Source organism: Symphalangus syndactylus, chromosome 22 (genome assembly GCF_028878055.3).
Source record: "Symphalangus syndactylus isolate Jambi chromosome 22, NHGRI_mSymSyn1-v2.1_pri, whole genome shotgun sequence".
NCBI classification, from domain to species: Eukaryota; Metazoa; Chordata; class Mammalia; order Primates; family Hylobatidae; genus Symphalangus; species Symphalangus syndactylus.
In genome coordinates this window covers 43,505,834-43,519,266 of record NC_072444.2, presented here as the reverse complement: position 1 = coordinate 43,519,266, position 13,433 = coordinate 43,505,834, and the positions used below count along the sequence as shown (strand labels likewise).

At 51.0% G+C, this 13,433-nt stretch overlaps 1 protein-coding gene and 1 long non-coding RNA gene across 3 annotated transcripts in view; one reads left to right on the top strand and one right to left on the bottom strand.

Annotated features, from left to right (window-relative positions):
- The first annotated feature begins 1,029 nt into the window (after positions 1-1,029).
- MYO7B (myosin VIIB) overlaps positions 1,030-13,433 on the top strand; it is a 78,202-nt gene continuing 65,798 nt past the window's right edge. For both annotated transcript variants that reach the window (XM_055262101.2, XM_055262100.2), the window contains exons 1-5: positions 1,030-1,070; positions 5,549-5,662; positions 6,666-6,818; positions 8,065-8,249; positions 11,226-11,347. In XM_055262101.2, coding sequence (XP_055118076.1) covers positions 1,053-1,070; positions 5,549-5,662; positions 6,666-6,818; positions 8,065-8,249; positions 11,226-11,347 — 592 coding nt within the window. In that variant the 5' untranslated portion in view covers positions 1,030-1,052. The remainder of the gene's footprint in view (positions 1,071-5,548; positions 5,663-6,665; positions 6,819-8,064; positions 8,250-11,225; positions 11,348-13,433) is intronic.
- Positions 1,373-12,398, bottom strand: LOC129472468 (uncharacterized). Its single transcript, XR_008653950.1, has 3 exons — positions 12,317-12,398; positions 6,122-6,221; positions 1,373-3,319 (listed from the first exon to the last, which is right to left on the bottom strand). It is a non-coding gene; the product is annotated as an uncharacterized lncRNA (long non-coding RNA).

Sequence of the window (13,433 nt, the reverse complement as noted above, 5' to 3'; positions counted from 1 at the left end):
TATATGATATACATATGTATGATGGAATACTACTCAGCCATAAAAAGGAATGAATTAATGGCATTCACAGCAACCTGGATGGGACTGGAGACTATTATTCTAAGTGAAGTAACTCAGGAATGGAAAACTAAACATTGTGTGTTCTCACTCATAAGTGGGAGCTAAGCTATGAGGATGCAAAGGTGTAAGAATGATACAATGGACTTTAGGGACTCAGGGAAAGGGAGAGAAGGGTGTGAGGAATGAAAGACTACAAATTGGGTTCAGTGTATATTTCTCTGGGTGATGTGTGCACCAAAATCCCACAAGTTACTGCTAAAGAGCTTAGCAATAGACCTGGTACCCACCTTGCACTGCTCAGCGCAGGGAGGAGAAGACGCCAACACTCAGTCAGGGTAACTCGGGGTTTCCTCCTTTAGATGGGACAAGTGGGCTCCTCCCCACTCCTCCTCCTGCTGGGCCTGGCTGCCTACTTGGGCCTGGCTGCCTGCTCCCTCTAGAACCACCAGGTGCTGAGGACAGGTTTGAAAGGAGGCAGATCCAGGTTTGATTCCCAGATGTGCTACTAATTAACTGAGCGGCATTTCCTGCATTGAGTCCCATGTCTAAAGTGAGGGAACACGCACATTCTGCAGTGCTGTGAGGTTTAAAGTTGTGTCTATAGCTGCAGTGGCTGCTTACCTGAGCACTTCCCAGGATGTGTGATGATGACCGGTTTTCATGGATATCTGACCAGTTAAAATTGGGGCTTCTGGATGACAGGGAACCACCTACTCCCTGTATCAAGCCCAGGACTGAGTATGAAATACATCTTCAATAAAGGTGATGTAGGATGAAGAAGCTGAGAACAGCTCTTGCACTTGGGCTAGGACTGTAACTCATTCATCCATTTATTCAGCATTGTTTTTGAGCCAGGTCCCATGCCGGGCACTTAGGGAAGTGTTGGTGAACAAGCCCAGCTCCTATGCTCCAGGGGCTCCTATCGGGGCTGTGCATGGAGCTGACGTTCTGCTTTCTCTCTCCATACAGGCGTGTGGAACTGCTGACTCAGGATGTCGGGGTTCAGGCTGGTAAGAATTGTATGATTTGATCTAGGGGTTATTGGTGTAAGTTACTCAAGGCCAAGTTGAATCGCTCCCAAGGAAAGAGAGGAAAGGCAATGAGACCCTATAGGAAAATACCAGAGACAGGGGAGTTTAGGAAACATGACAGATTCTAGCATCTAAAGAAAACAAGTTTGGCCAGCCACTGGCCTCGGCAATACATGTATAGTTATATATCGTTATCCCTCACTTTCATGCAGGGCTTAACATATCCCTTTGTCTTGACAAAGGGATTTCTTTTCTTTTCTTTCTCTTTTTTTTTTTTTTTTCAGACAGGGTCTCACTCTGCCACGCAGGCTGGAGTACAGTGGCACAATCTCAGCTCACGGCAACCTCTCCCTCCTGGGTTCAAGCAATCCTCCAGCCTCAGCCTCCTGAGTAGCTGGGACCACAGGTGCATGCCACCACAGCCAGCTAATTTTTGTATTTTTTGTAGGGGCGGGGTTTTACCATGTTGCCCAGGCTGGTCTCGAACTCCTGAGCTCAAAGCAATCCACTAGCCTTGGCCTCCCAAAGTGCTGGGTGTGAACCACCTTGCCCAGCCAACGAAGCGGTTTCCCAGTTGTCTCATTGCGGCAGTTGCAGGAAGCTCCCCCAGAGAAAACAGGGAACTGGGGAACTGTGGGCATGGGTAGGACTGAAACCCAGGCCTGAATCACCACTTTGGACTCTGCCTCGTGTTCCCTTCACTCAACAAATATTCCTGTGTTCCAGTGGCCAAGAGATGGCTCCTCCACAGGAAGAAAGCAGAGGAGTTTTGCATTTACTGTCTGATCAACAGACCCTGGGGAACTGCCCTGCCCTGGGAGGCAGGGGCAGGCTTTGAGAAGCCTGGCAGCGGGGCGTGCAGGGTGGAGAGCTCAGAGGCTGGTGAGCCCAGAGAGCAGAGGCCCCAAACCAGCCTGTGCATCCTTTCCTGCCCTCCACATTTCCACCCTTGCCCCATGCCCCACAGAGTCCAGGAGAGCAGGACAGTGCTGCAAAGTGCTCTTTGATAAGAAAATGCCCCGACTGTTCTCCTCCTGAGTGCAAAGCCACATAGGACATCGTTCCTGGCTGCTGGAGCACACTGCTGAGAGCAGGACCTTCACTATGCAGGAGCCCCTGGTGCTGCCACTAAGCCTGGTAGCATCTGACTCACAGAATGGACAGCCAAGATTGGCTTCTTGTTTTCAGTTACAGAATAGAGCTTAGGCTGTTTCAGGCTGGAGAGAGGACATACATGGTCTAAAAGGTCAGGTTGTGAGCGCTTCTGGTAACTAAGTTGCAAACATGAGAGCGTGGCTCCACTTTGGAGCATGATGTGGTTTTAAGACAAAGCCAAACATTTCACAAAGGAATATGCCACGGGATGCATCAACGCCAAATGTCCCTCTGGGAATGTGACTAACTGCAAGCAGAGTTTAGGAAAACACCTTTTGGGGCCCTATTACTCACAATTACAATTGCAGGCCTGCTCTGTCTTCAGAGATTGTGTCTTTGAGAGGAGAGTAATTTTTTTTTTTTTTTTTTTTTTTTTTAGACAGAGTCTCACTCTGTCACCCAGGCTGGAGTGCGTAATCTCGGCTCACTGCAACCTTGGCCTCCCAGGTTCAAGCAATCCTCCCGCCTCAGCCACCCAAGTAGCTGGAACTACAGGCACCCACCACCATGCCTGGTTAATTTTTGTGTTTTTAGTAGAGACAGGGTTTCACCACGTTGGCCAAGCTTGTCTCGAACTCCTGACCTCAGGTGATCTGCCCACCCACCTCGGCCTCCCAAAGTGCAGAGTGGTCATCTTTTTAATGAATAAGTCTTTCAGACACAGAGGGCGGTTGTTGAGCCCTCTGTGGTGCCCTCTGTGCTGGACACTATGCAGGCTCCCTGCCATAGGGCATTCCATCTTCACAGCAGGCCTGTGAAGCAGACCCTTTCAACAGATAAGGAAGTTAAGGTTCAGAGCAGTTAAGTGACTTTCCCAAGGCTGTATAACTCCTGGAATATAGAGTAGGGATTAGAACCCAGCCAGGTCTGTCTGACCTCATCGGGGCTTAGACTGCCATAACAAGCTATCACAGACTGGGTGGCCTAAACCACAGACATTTATGTTCTCACGGTCCTGGACGCTGGAAGGTCAAGGTCAAGGTGCCTTTAAGGTTGGTGTCTGGCTAAGCCTCTCTTCCTGACTTGTAGGTGGCTGTCTTCTCATTTTATCTTCACATGGCCTTTCTTCTGTGCTGGGGGGTGAGGAGAGAGAGAGAGAAAAGAGAGAGAGAGGGAGAGAGAGAGAGAGACAGGGAGAGAGAGAGAGTGCATGCATCTCACTCTGGTGCCTCTTCCTTTTTTATAGACACCAGTCCTGTTGGATTAGGACCACACCCTTAGGACCTTATTTAACCTTAATTACCTCCTTGAAAGCCTTATCTGCAAATATGGTCATGTCAGGAATTGGGGCTTCACTATATGAATTCTGGAGGGACACAATTCAGTCCATGTAATGAAGTTTATTTATATTTTTGCCCATCTTTTATAGTGATCTTCTTCCTAATTCTAATTTTATTTTATTTTATTTTTTATTTATGTATTCTTTTTTGACAGAGTCTCTGTCAGCAAGGCTGGAGTGCAGTGGCGCGATCACAGTTCACTGCAACCTCTACCTCTCAGATTCAAGCAATTATCCTGCATCAGCCTCCTGATTAGCTGGGATTACAGGCGCCCACCACCATGCCCAGCTAATTTTTGTGGGTTTTTTTTTTTTTTTTGAGATGGAGTCTTGCACTGTTGCCCATGCTGGTGTGTAGTGGCATGATCTCAGTCACTGCAACCTCCGCCTCCTGGGTTCAGGCAATTCTCCTGCATCAGCCTCCCATGTAGCTGGGACTACAGCTGCGTGCCACCACACCTGGCTAATTTTTGTATTTTTAGTAGAGACAGGGTTTCACTATGTTGACCAGGCTAGTCTTGAACTCCTGACCTCGTGATCCGCCTGCCTCGGCCTCCCAAAGTGCTGGGATTACAGGCGTGAGCCACTGCACCCAGCCAATTTTTGTATTTTTTTTAGTAGAGGCAGGGTTTCTCCATGTTGGCCAGGCTGGTCTCAAACACCTGGCCTGTCTTGGCCTCCCAAAGTGCTGGGATTACAGGTGTGAACCACCATGCCCAGCCCCTAATTCTAGTTTTTTAACAAATTCGATATCATTTTGCTCACTTTTCTCTTTCCTACCTTTTATGATTCTTCCCATGTTTTTATAATCAAGGCATGTTCTCCTGCTGTTTCTAATTTTGCTTTCATTCTGGTCTGCATTTCTTTCATTTCCTCAATTTTTTCATTTGGCTCTGACAACTCATGTCACATCGTTTTCCTCAGTTGTCCCACATCTAATTCCTGGGCTCTTTTGCCTCTGACCTAATCTTTGGTCAGTTTTTGTAAATTATGGTGAAATACTTGGTCACAACTTCCTACTGCTCTGTGGCAGTTATTTCTCTTTTGCTGAGTGTTATTTGCTCCTTTCCTCCTCTTGGGTTTCAGTACCTCCGAACACAGAACTGTGCTGGTTCCTTTTGGATTACTTCTCTTCAGATGGGGTGAGCTTTCTTGGATTAGAAGGAGGTTCATGCGGGGTCAATGCCACAGTGCAGGCTAGCAGAAATCTCACATGTGAATTTTTAGTAGTGGCTTCTCCCACCCAATAGATCTGGGTACTGCAGAGCTTTTCACAGGGCAAGGCTTCTCTTTTCCCACCCCACAGAGAGACTGCTTCCTGCAAATATGGCAGACCTGCAAATATGGTCTGTTTCCTAGAACCAAGACAGGCCAGGCAAGCTCCGACTGCCACCTTGTGCCCTTGCTCCTGCTGCTGCAGCAAGACATGCTGCTTTTGCATGCCAGGATGGGCTCCTGCCTTGGAGAAGTGAACTTTGCCCTCTCTTTCTGGAATCTATAGCTGGGGCCACCTTTTCAGTTTCCTCCTGTGTCTTCTAGTGCTTGTTTCTGTTTCTCATCCTCCTATTGCTTGTGGGTGATTTCTGAGAGGATGCAACTCTTGCTACCGTCATCAAGCTTGAGAAGCACTTTCTCTTTTAACCACCCAGCCACACCACCTTCCTAAATAGTAGCCAAGTTTCTTTTTCATTATGAGAGTTGCTGTGGTGAGACCGGAGCTGCTGTTCTTGTCAGCTTATTGTCCCAGACAAGGCAAAGACATGGACAGAAGCTGTACAGGCGCCTGGTACCTGCCCAGTGAGCAGGGCAGGTGACACATGCTCAAAGGAAACCTGGGCCAGGAGAGAGAGGGAGAAAGAGAGATGGGAGAGGAAGGGGGAGAGGGGAGGAGAGGAAAGGAGAGACAAGCTTCAGCCACCTTGGGAGCTCTGGGCTGGAAGGCATAGCCCCGAAGAAAGGTAGGTATCCAGCAGGGAGGGGAAGAGAGCGGGGATCACACCACTGTCTTCTGTCTGCCCTCCAGGGTGACCACGTGTGGCTGGAGCCTCCCTCCACCCACAAGACCGGCGTGGCCATCGGGGGCATCATCAAAGAGACAAAGCCAGGCAAGGTCTTGGTTGAAGATGACGAGGGCAAGGTCAGTGTTCTGGGGCTTTCCTCTGGGCCCTGCCCTGCCCTCACCTCCAGGGCCCCGGAGCCCTCCCCACCCTGCGAAGCCTCTCCCCAACACCAGGGGCTCCAAGGCCAAGTGGGGACCTGGGTGGCAGGACAGATCACGGTGGAGTCGTGCCATGGTGAACATGGTCTGTGTGTCCTGGGGAACGTTTCAAGAGTTGCAGTCCAGGGAAATGAAGAGAATTAGGGGAGCAGGAAGTGGAGAAGTGGGAAAGGAGCTCTGGAAGGGCCAGAGGGGTAGAAAGCCAGTTTGCAAAATGAAACGGGCAAGGGGAAAAGGTGGGTGAGGAAGGTGTGTGGAGGGGCAGGACAGGGCAAAATACACAAGTAAGAGGCCAGCAACCTGGAGTGGCCTGGGGGTGACCAGCTCGTCCACCAGAGGGGTCAGGGCCAGCTAGGTGGTGAGCAGGGAAGGGCTTACAGTGGAGTGTCCAGCCGGTCACTTAGCTCCTCAGATTGTCCTCTCTGCTCAGCAGGATGCTGCAGGCTTAGACTCCAAGGAGAAGTTTCTAAGCTGTGGCCTGTGAGATCCAGATGATGGAAGTCAGTAAAATAATAACAATATCTTCTATTTGTGTAACACTGTAGTTTTTTTAAAAAGCTTTATTTGTGCAGTCTTGTTCCAACAACCTGCAAGGCTCCCAGCTGCAACCTGACCCTAGATCTAACTTCTGGCTACAAGCTCCTTTGTCCCGGGTCTGAAATTCAGCCCTAGCCCCAGCTATGCCCTAACCCTGGGCCCTAGACCCATGCTGACCCAGCCATCGATGAACTGGATCCTGCCACAGGAGTCCCTTAACCCTTCTCATAGACTGACCCTGGCTGGAGGCTGGCCACCGCCCCAGGTCAGCTGACCCATGACCTGGAAGTTCATCTTGATGCTGAGAACTTAGAGGGGAGGGTGTGGCAGGCTGGCCACGAGGATGGAGGCCACCCCTCAGGGGAGTCTGCACCCATTGTTCCAGGAACACTGGATCCGAGCAGAGGACTTTGGTGTCCTCAGTCCCATGCACCCAAACTCAGTCCAGGGCGTGGACGACATGATCCGCCTGGGGGACCTGAACGAGGCAGGCATGGTGCACAACCTCCTGATCCGCTACCAGCAGCACAAGATCTATGTGAGTCGCCCCAGCCCTGTGTCCACAGGGGAGCCCCTCACAGGTGCCAACCTCCTGGACAGGGAGAAGAAAATGATGCACAGGGGGCACTGCCCCCCATGCCCTCACTGAGGGAGGTGGGTGAGGTGCCTAACTTTTCCCAATCTCTGCTGCCCAGTCCCAAACAAACAGGGTGATCCCACCCTGGAGGGGAGGAAGCCGATGCGTAGAGTGATAGCACAGTGCCTGGCACAGTCTGTGCTCAGTGAGGGCTGCAGATGGCCATCAGGTGGCCATCATCCTCTGCCCTCTCCTTCCCAGGCATGTTGTAGAGACAGAGTCACTAGACAGAAAGCCCCTGGCCTCCCAAGAGTGAGGCCCGTGACAGCCCGGATCCCAAGGTCCTGATTCACCAGACGAGGGGGCCATGGGGATGGATGTGGGCCCTCCCCGCAAACCTGGCCTGGATGGAGGTTCACCGCAGCCTGAAGCTCTCATCCTGGTTCCATTGCAGATTTTTCCAGGGGAGGTGGTATTCCAAAACCGACACCAGCTCGGCCTAAGTAGGTGTGGCCTGCAGAAGCCACTGCCTGCCTGGGCCTCTCTGGTCTGGAGGGTGGCTAGCTCGGTTCTGACCGGCCCTTCTGGGCTGCTCAGAGGAAGGCAGCTTGTGCTTCCAAAGGGCTTGTGCCTGCACTCCTCATCTGGTGTCACAGCCTGAAGCCAGAGGGCACGTCCTCTTCTTTCCTAAAGTGAAAACCAGGATGCCATGCTCATGTGGCTTATTGTGCAGGCTCTGCCTGCCCCACCCCCTGAGGGGCAGTGGGGCCGGGTGGGGGCTCCAGATGGGCAGCTGATCCAGGGCGGAGGTCCCAGGGGCACACAAAATTTGGGGTTGGGGTCTGTGAGGGCCAGTTGTTGACCAGCCTATATGAAAGCCCCTGCGGGATGCAGGTGAAAACCCATTTCATACTTAGTCCATTTTTATCGAGTCCCTTCTAAATACCAGGCAGGGTACCAAACAGTTAACATTTGATCTTCCTGGAAATATGTCCCCTGGGAGCTCACCTTCCTGATGGACATCCCATCTTCCCAGAGGAGGGATCTGCACAGCTGAATGTCTTATCTCCCTCGCCCAGAATCAGATTCTACTTCCCCACCAAAGTCAGTGGCCCTGATAACCCCCTGAGGGCAGGGCCAAGGCCAAGGCCAGGGCCGAGTATCTCTGCCAGGGACAGAGGGCACTGACCACCTGTTTCCTTCCCAGACGTACACAGGCTCCATCCTGGTGGCCGTGAACCCGTTCCAGGTGCTACCGCTCTACACCCTGGAGCAGGTACAGCTCTACTACAGCCGCCATATGGGCGAGCTGCCCCCACATGTCTTTGCCGTCGCCAACAACTGCTACTTCAACATGAAGAGGAACAAGAGGGACCAGTGCTGCATCATCAGGTGAGGCAGAGGGGTCAGGCACCGCCTCCAGGCATCTCCCTGAACTGCTCCCCACCAGCATGCCTGCAAGGTCAGGCGAGGGAGGAGCTCTCCCTACTCCATGGCACACACCCTTCTCCACAGCACACAATGGCCCCAGCTACCCTGCACCCCGAGCAGTTCCTCCAAAGCTTCCTTCCTTCAGAACCTAGGCTTTCATCGTGTCACCAGGGACTGGACTGACCAGCCTTTAATAAAGGTTTACTGAGTCAAGGAAGGAAGTTGGGCTGGGTTCCTTTAGAAATGGGCCCCAGATGTCAGGCATAGTAGCTCATGCCTATAATCCCAGTGACTTGGGAGGTCAAGGGAGGAGGATTGCTTGAGGCCAGGAGTTTCAGACCAGCCTGGACAACATAGCAAGACCCTGTCTCTGTAAAAATAAAAAAAGAAAAAGATATGGGACCCAGGTTAGGCACTTGAAGATGCAGGAGTTGAATAGGTGAGGCCCACTCAAAAAAAATCTCAGGGCAGGCCTCAGGTGAGGACAGAGGAGCAGCAGCTCCAGGGGACAGCTCTCAGATCACTAGAGGACCAGAAGGAAAGTGTCCCCTCCAGTCTAGGTCCTGACTGCTTCAGAGACTCCCTGCCTGGCCTGGCCTCTCTACCGGTGACCATAGACCCTGAGAACTTGGAGGGGAGGGAGTGGCAGGCTGGCCACGGGGTTGGAAGCCACCCCTCAGGGGAGTCTGCACCCGTTGTTCCAGGAACACTGGATCCGAGCAGAGGACTTTGGTGTCCTCAGCCCCATGCACCCCAACTCAGTCCAGGGCGTGGACGACATGATCCGCCTGGGGGATTCATTCATTCATTCATTCCTTCATTCATTCAGTCGTTTGAGGTTTTGTCATGCCCCAACTGTGTGCCCCGCACTGTCCTAACATGGTGAGGCAGCAGCTAACAAAAGGGACCAGAATCCCTTCCTCAGGGAGCTTATATTCTAGAAGCGGAGACAGACAAGCAACAAATAAGTGCGTTTTTATGCAGGTCCTAACAGCTTTGAAGAAAAACACAGCAGGGGAGAGGAAAGGGTGATGTCGGCCTCTGAATTAGATAGGGGGCAGGCCAGGCACGGCCTCTCTGAGGAGGGATGTTGAACAGAGAACAGAATGAAGTCCTAAGGCACAGGTGATCACATTTCGTGTCCTTAGCAACCCTCTGAAGGAGATGCTCTTATTCCCATGATATGGTCCCGTGTTACTGCTGGAGAGACCTACAATCAGAGGGGCTGAGATTCTGTTCCAGTGGTACACAGCAGTGAAGTGGGGAATTCAAACCCAGGGCTCTGGAGAAGACAGCAGACAGGCGCTCTGGGAGAAAGCTGGAACTCCCAACCTGCCCCCAGAGGCAGGGCAAGAGGCCTCTCAGCAGAGCTGGGCCTCAGGCTGGCTGGCCAGGGAGCTTACGGTGTGGCTCCACCTGGAGGTTGGCGGGGCTGGCCGAGTGTGAACAAGGAGAGGAAAGAGCCCCCTGATTTTGGTTCCTTGTAGTGAGCAGAACGTCACTTATCACTTTGAGTCAAATTGCGTTCTCCTCCTGCCCTTTCCTCCCCCAGGGCTGTGGGCAAGTCCCCTTAAGCCCCTGTCTCTACAATGGCAGGTTATTTGATGAGCTCGTGTTTATAAAAACGCCTGGCGCTTGACAGGCACTCAGGGGAGTCCGCAGCTATCACTGGAGGTTCGTTGATCTCACTCTGCTTTGCTGGCATAGTGATTGTGGGTATTTTGATCATAACTTTTAAAAAAGGTAATATTTTGGCCGGGTGCGGTAGCTCACGCCTTTAATCCCAGCACTTTGGGAGGCCGAGGCAAGTGGATCACCTGAGGTCAGGAGTTCGAGACTAGCCTGGCCAATATGGTGAAACCCTGTCTCTACTAAAAATATAAAAATTAGCCCCGCTTGGTGGCTGGCGCCTATAATCTCAGCTACTTGGGAGGCTGAGGCAGGAGAATTGCTGGAACTGGAGGGGGCAGAGGTTGCAGTGAGCTGAGATCGTGCCATTCCACTCCAGCCCAGGCCAACAACAGCAAGACTCCGTCTCAAAAAAAAAAAAAAAAAAAAAAGACAATATTTTCAGGCCAAACACGGTGCTCATGCCTGTAATCCCAGCACTCTGGGAGGCCGAGGCAGGCAGATCATCTGAGGTCAGGAGTTTGAGACCAGCCTGGTCAACATGGTGAAACCTTATCTCTACTAAAAATATAAAAATCACCTGGGCGTGGTGGCAGGCACCAGTAATCCCAGCTACTCGGGAGGCTGAGGCATGAGAATCACTTGAACCCAGGAGGTGGAGGTTGCAGTGAGCTGAAATTATGCCACTGTACTCCAGCCTGGGCGACAGAATGAGACTCCGTCTCAAAAAAAAAAAAAAAAAAAAAAGGTAATATTTTCAGATGAAGCAATATCTGGGATTTGCTTTAAAATAGTACAGGAGGGGAAACAAAATTGGCCAGGAGTTGAAGCTGGATAATGAGACTGTGGGAGTCTGTTTTGCAAACTCCAAAATGTAGGAATCCTCTGGGGATCCTGTGAAAATGCAGATTCTGACCAACAGAACCTGTGTGACCTGGGCATTTGCATTCCGAGCCTGCTGCTGGCCTGTGGGCCACCCTTTCATTAGGAAGACATTGAGTCATCTCACTCAGCCTTCTGTATGTCCTGGGCACTGTGGTGCTGACCCTGGAACGAATCAGACCCGAGTGTGCCAAGGAGCTTGCAGCCGAGCAGAAAAGAAAAGACAAACACAGTAACATGTACAACACAGGCAGTCTGAGACCCGCAGGGGACTTCAGGGCTTCAATGCAGTGGGATTTCTGCAGGGGAGAGGCCATCCCTGTCAGACTGGCTCAGAAAGCAGGACTGGGGTTTGCAGGACAGTTGAGAGGTGTTGAAAAAAATAGTTGTTTTGTGGCCTCATGTCCCTGCACACCCTTTTTGCAGCGGCGAGTCTGGGGCTGGCAAGACGGAGACCACCAAACTCATCCTGCAGTTCCTGGCCACCGTCAGTGGCCAGCATTCGTGGATTGAGCAGCAGGTCCTGGAAGCCAACCCCATCCTGGAGGGTAAGCATCACTCTGGGACCCACCCTTCTCCCCCAGCCCCACTGGAGACTTCCTGCCAGGTGGGACCATGGGGAGGGACGGGATAGGCCACAAACCTTCAGCAACTCCTCCAGACCCTTGGGACACAAAACACAAGGGTGGGGTGCATGGTAGGGGAAGGGGGCCAGGCAGCACAAAGGGGAAAGACTGAGGACTTAATAAATTTTCACCAGGTGTGTTTTCCACGGGATTGTAAGGAGTATTCTTTTTAAAAAGGCATCCAAGATCAAATCAATTTGTGAAATGCTAGATGTGTGTGTTCAGTTGCTGGAACTGAACTGGAAAGCAGTTGCTGGGCCAGAGTGAGGACTGCAAGAGGTTTATCGAGGGGTAGACCTGCGGAAGGCAAAGTGGGAGGAAGCAGGAGTGGGCAGGATGAGCCTTCAAACTTGGATGCTGCTCAGACGCTTATGAACAGGAAAAGGAGAGGAAGCAGCTTGAGTCGGGAGAGGCTCATGCTGTGATCCAGATCTAAGTCTTGGCCGACCCAGCAGGGGGCTCTGGAGCAAACTGCTCCTTAGAAGGCTCCTGCCTTTGGCCCCGGTGACCCCGGCCTCAGTCTAGTCGGGGCTGCCCAGAAGCCTGTGGCCTCAGCCCCAAGGCTGTCAGCTGCTGGACAGCACAGTCTCTCTCATTTCGTTACAACTGAAGTTTGCTTTACATATAGTAAATATTCACCTTGTTCATGTACAGTTTTGTGAGTTTTGACAAACTCATACAGGCCTATGGCTCCCATCATCATCATGAAATAGAATGTTCCCATCACCCCCCAGATCTTCCCTCACGCCCCTTCATAGTCACCCCGTCTTCCCAACTCCTCCCCTGGCAACTACTGATTTGTCTTTCCCCCACCCTGCTTCACAGTTTTGTCTTTTCCAGAACGTCATAGAAGTAAAATCACAGGGTTTGTAGCCTTTTGTGTCTAGTTACCTTGGCTATTTGGGATTCTTCCTTGTTGCTGCCTGCAGCAGTGATTCATTCCTTTTTAGTGCTGAGTAGAATTCCATTGTGTGGAGGTACCACAGCTTCCCCACCTGTTTAGGACATCTGGGTTGTTTATTGTTTTTAGCTACTAGGAGTAAAACCTCTATAAACATTCACATACGGGTTTTTGTGTGCACATAGGTCTTTCCCTTCGATAAATATGCAGGAGTGAAATTGTTGGCTCAAAAGGCAAGTGAGCCATTTTTCTTTGTCAGAAACTTCCGAAATGTTTTCCAAAGTGGTCGCAGCATTTTGCTTTCCCACCAGCAGAGCAGGAACATTCTGGTTGTCCTGTGTCCCCACCAGTACCTGGCACGGTGAAGGACACGGTCTGCCTTCTGATATGTGTGGAGCATGCTTGTAACTCCCGTGGCCCTGACGACTAAGGATGTTAGCATCTTTCCGCATGTTTACCTCCCCTCTGTATATCTTCTCTGGTGAAGTGTCAGTTCAAATCTTTTGCCTATTCTTTAATATTCTTTAATTGGTCTATTTCCTTACTAGTGAGTTTTTTTTTTTTTTGCTTGTTTGTTTTTTGTTTGTTTGCTTTTTATTTTTTTTTAGACGGAGTTTCGCTCTTGTTGCCCAGGCTGGAGCACAATGGCACGATCTCGGCTCACTGCAACCTCCGCCTGCCGGGTTCAAGCGATTCTCCTGCCTCAGCCTCCCGAGTAGCTGGAATTATAGGCATGCACCACCATGCCCAGTTAATTTTGTATTTTTAGTAGAGATGGGGTTTCTCCATGTTAGTCAGGCTGGTCTCAAACTCCCGACCTCAGGTGATCCACCCGCCTCGGCCTCCCAAAGTGCTGGGATTACAGGCGTGAGCCACCGTGCCTGGCCACTAGTGAGTTTTAAGAGTTCATTATGTGTTCTGGATACAAGTCCTTTATAAGATAGGTGTTAACATCTTATATTGTGTCTGAGTTTGTGGCTTGTCTTTTCGTTCTCTAGACAGGGTCTTTTGCAGGGCAGAAGTTTTAAATTTTGATGAAGTTCAATTTTTCCTTTTTTTCTTCTATGGGTCATTTTTTTTGTGTTGTATCTAAGAAATCTTTGCCTA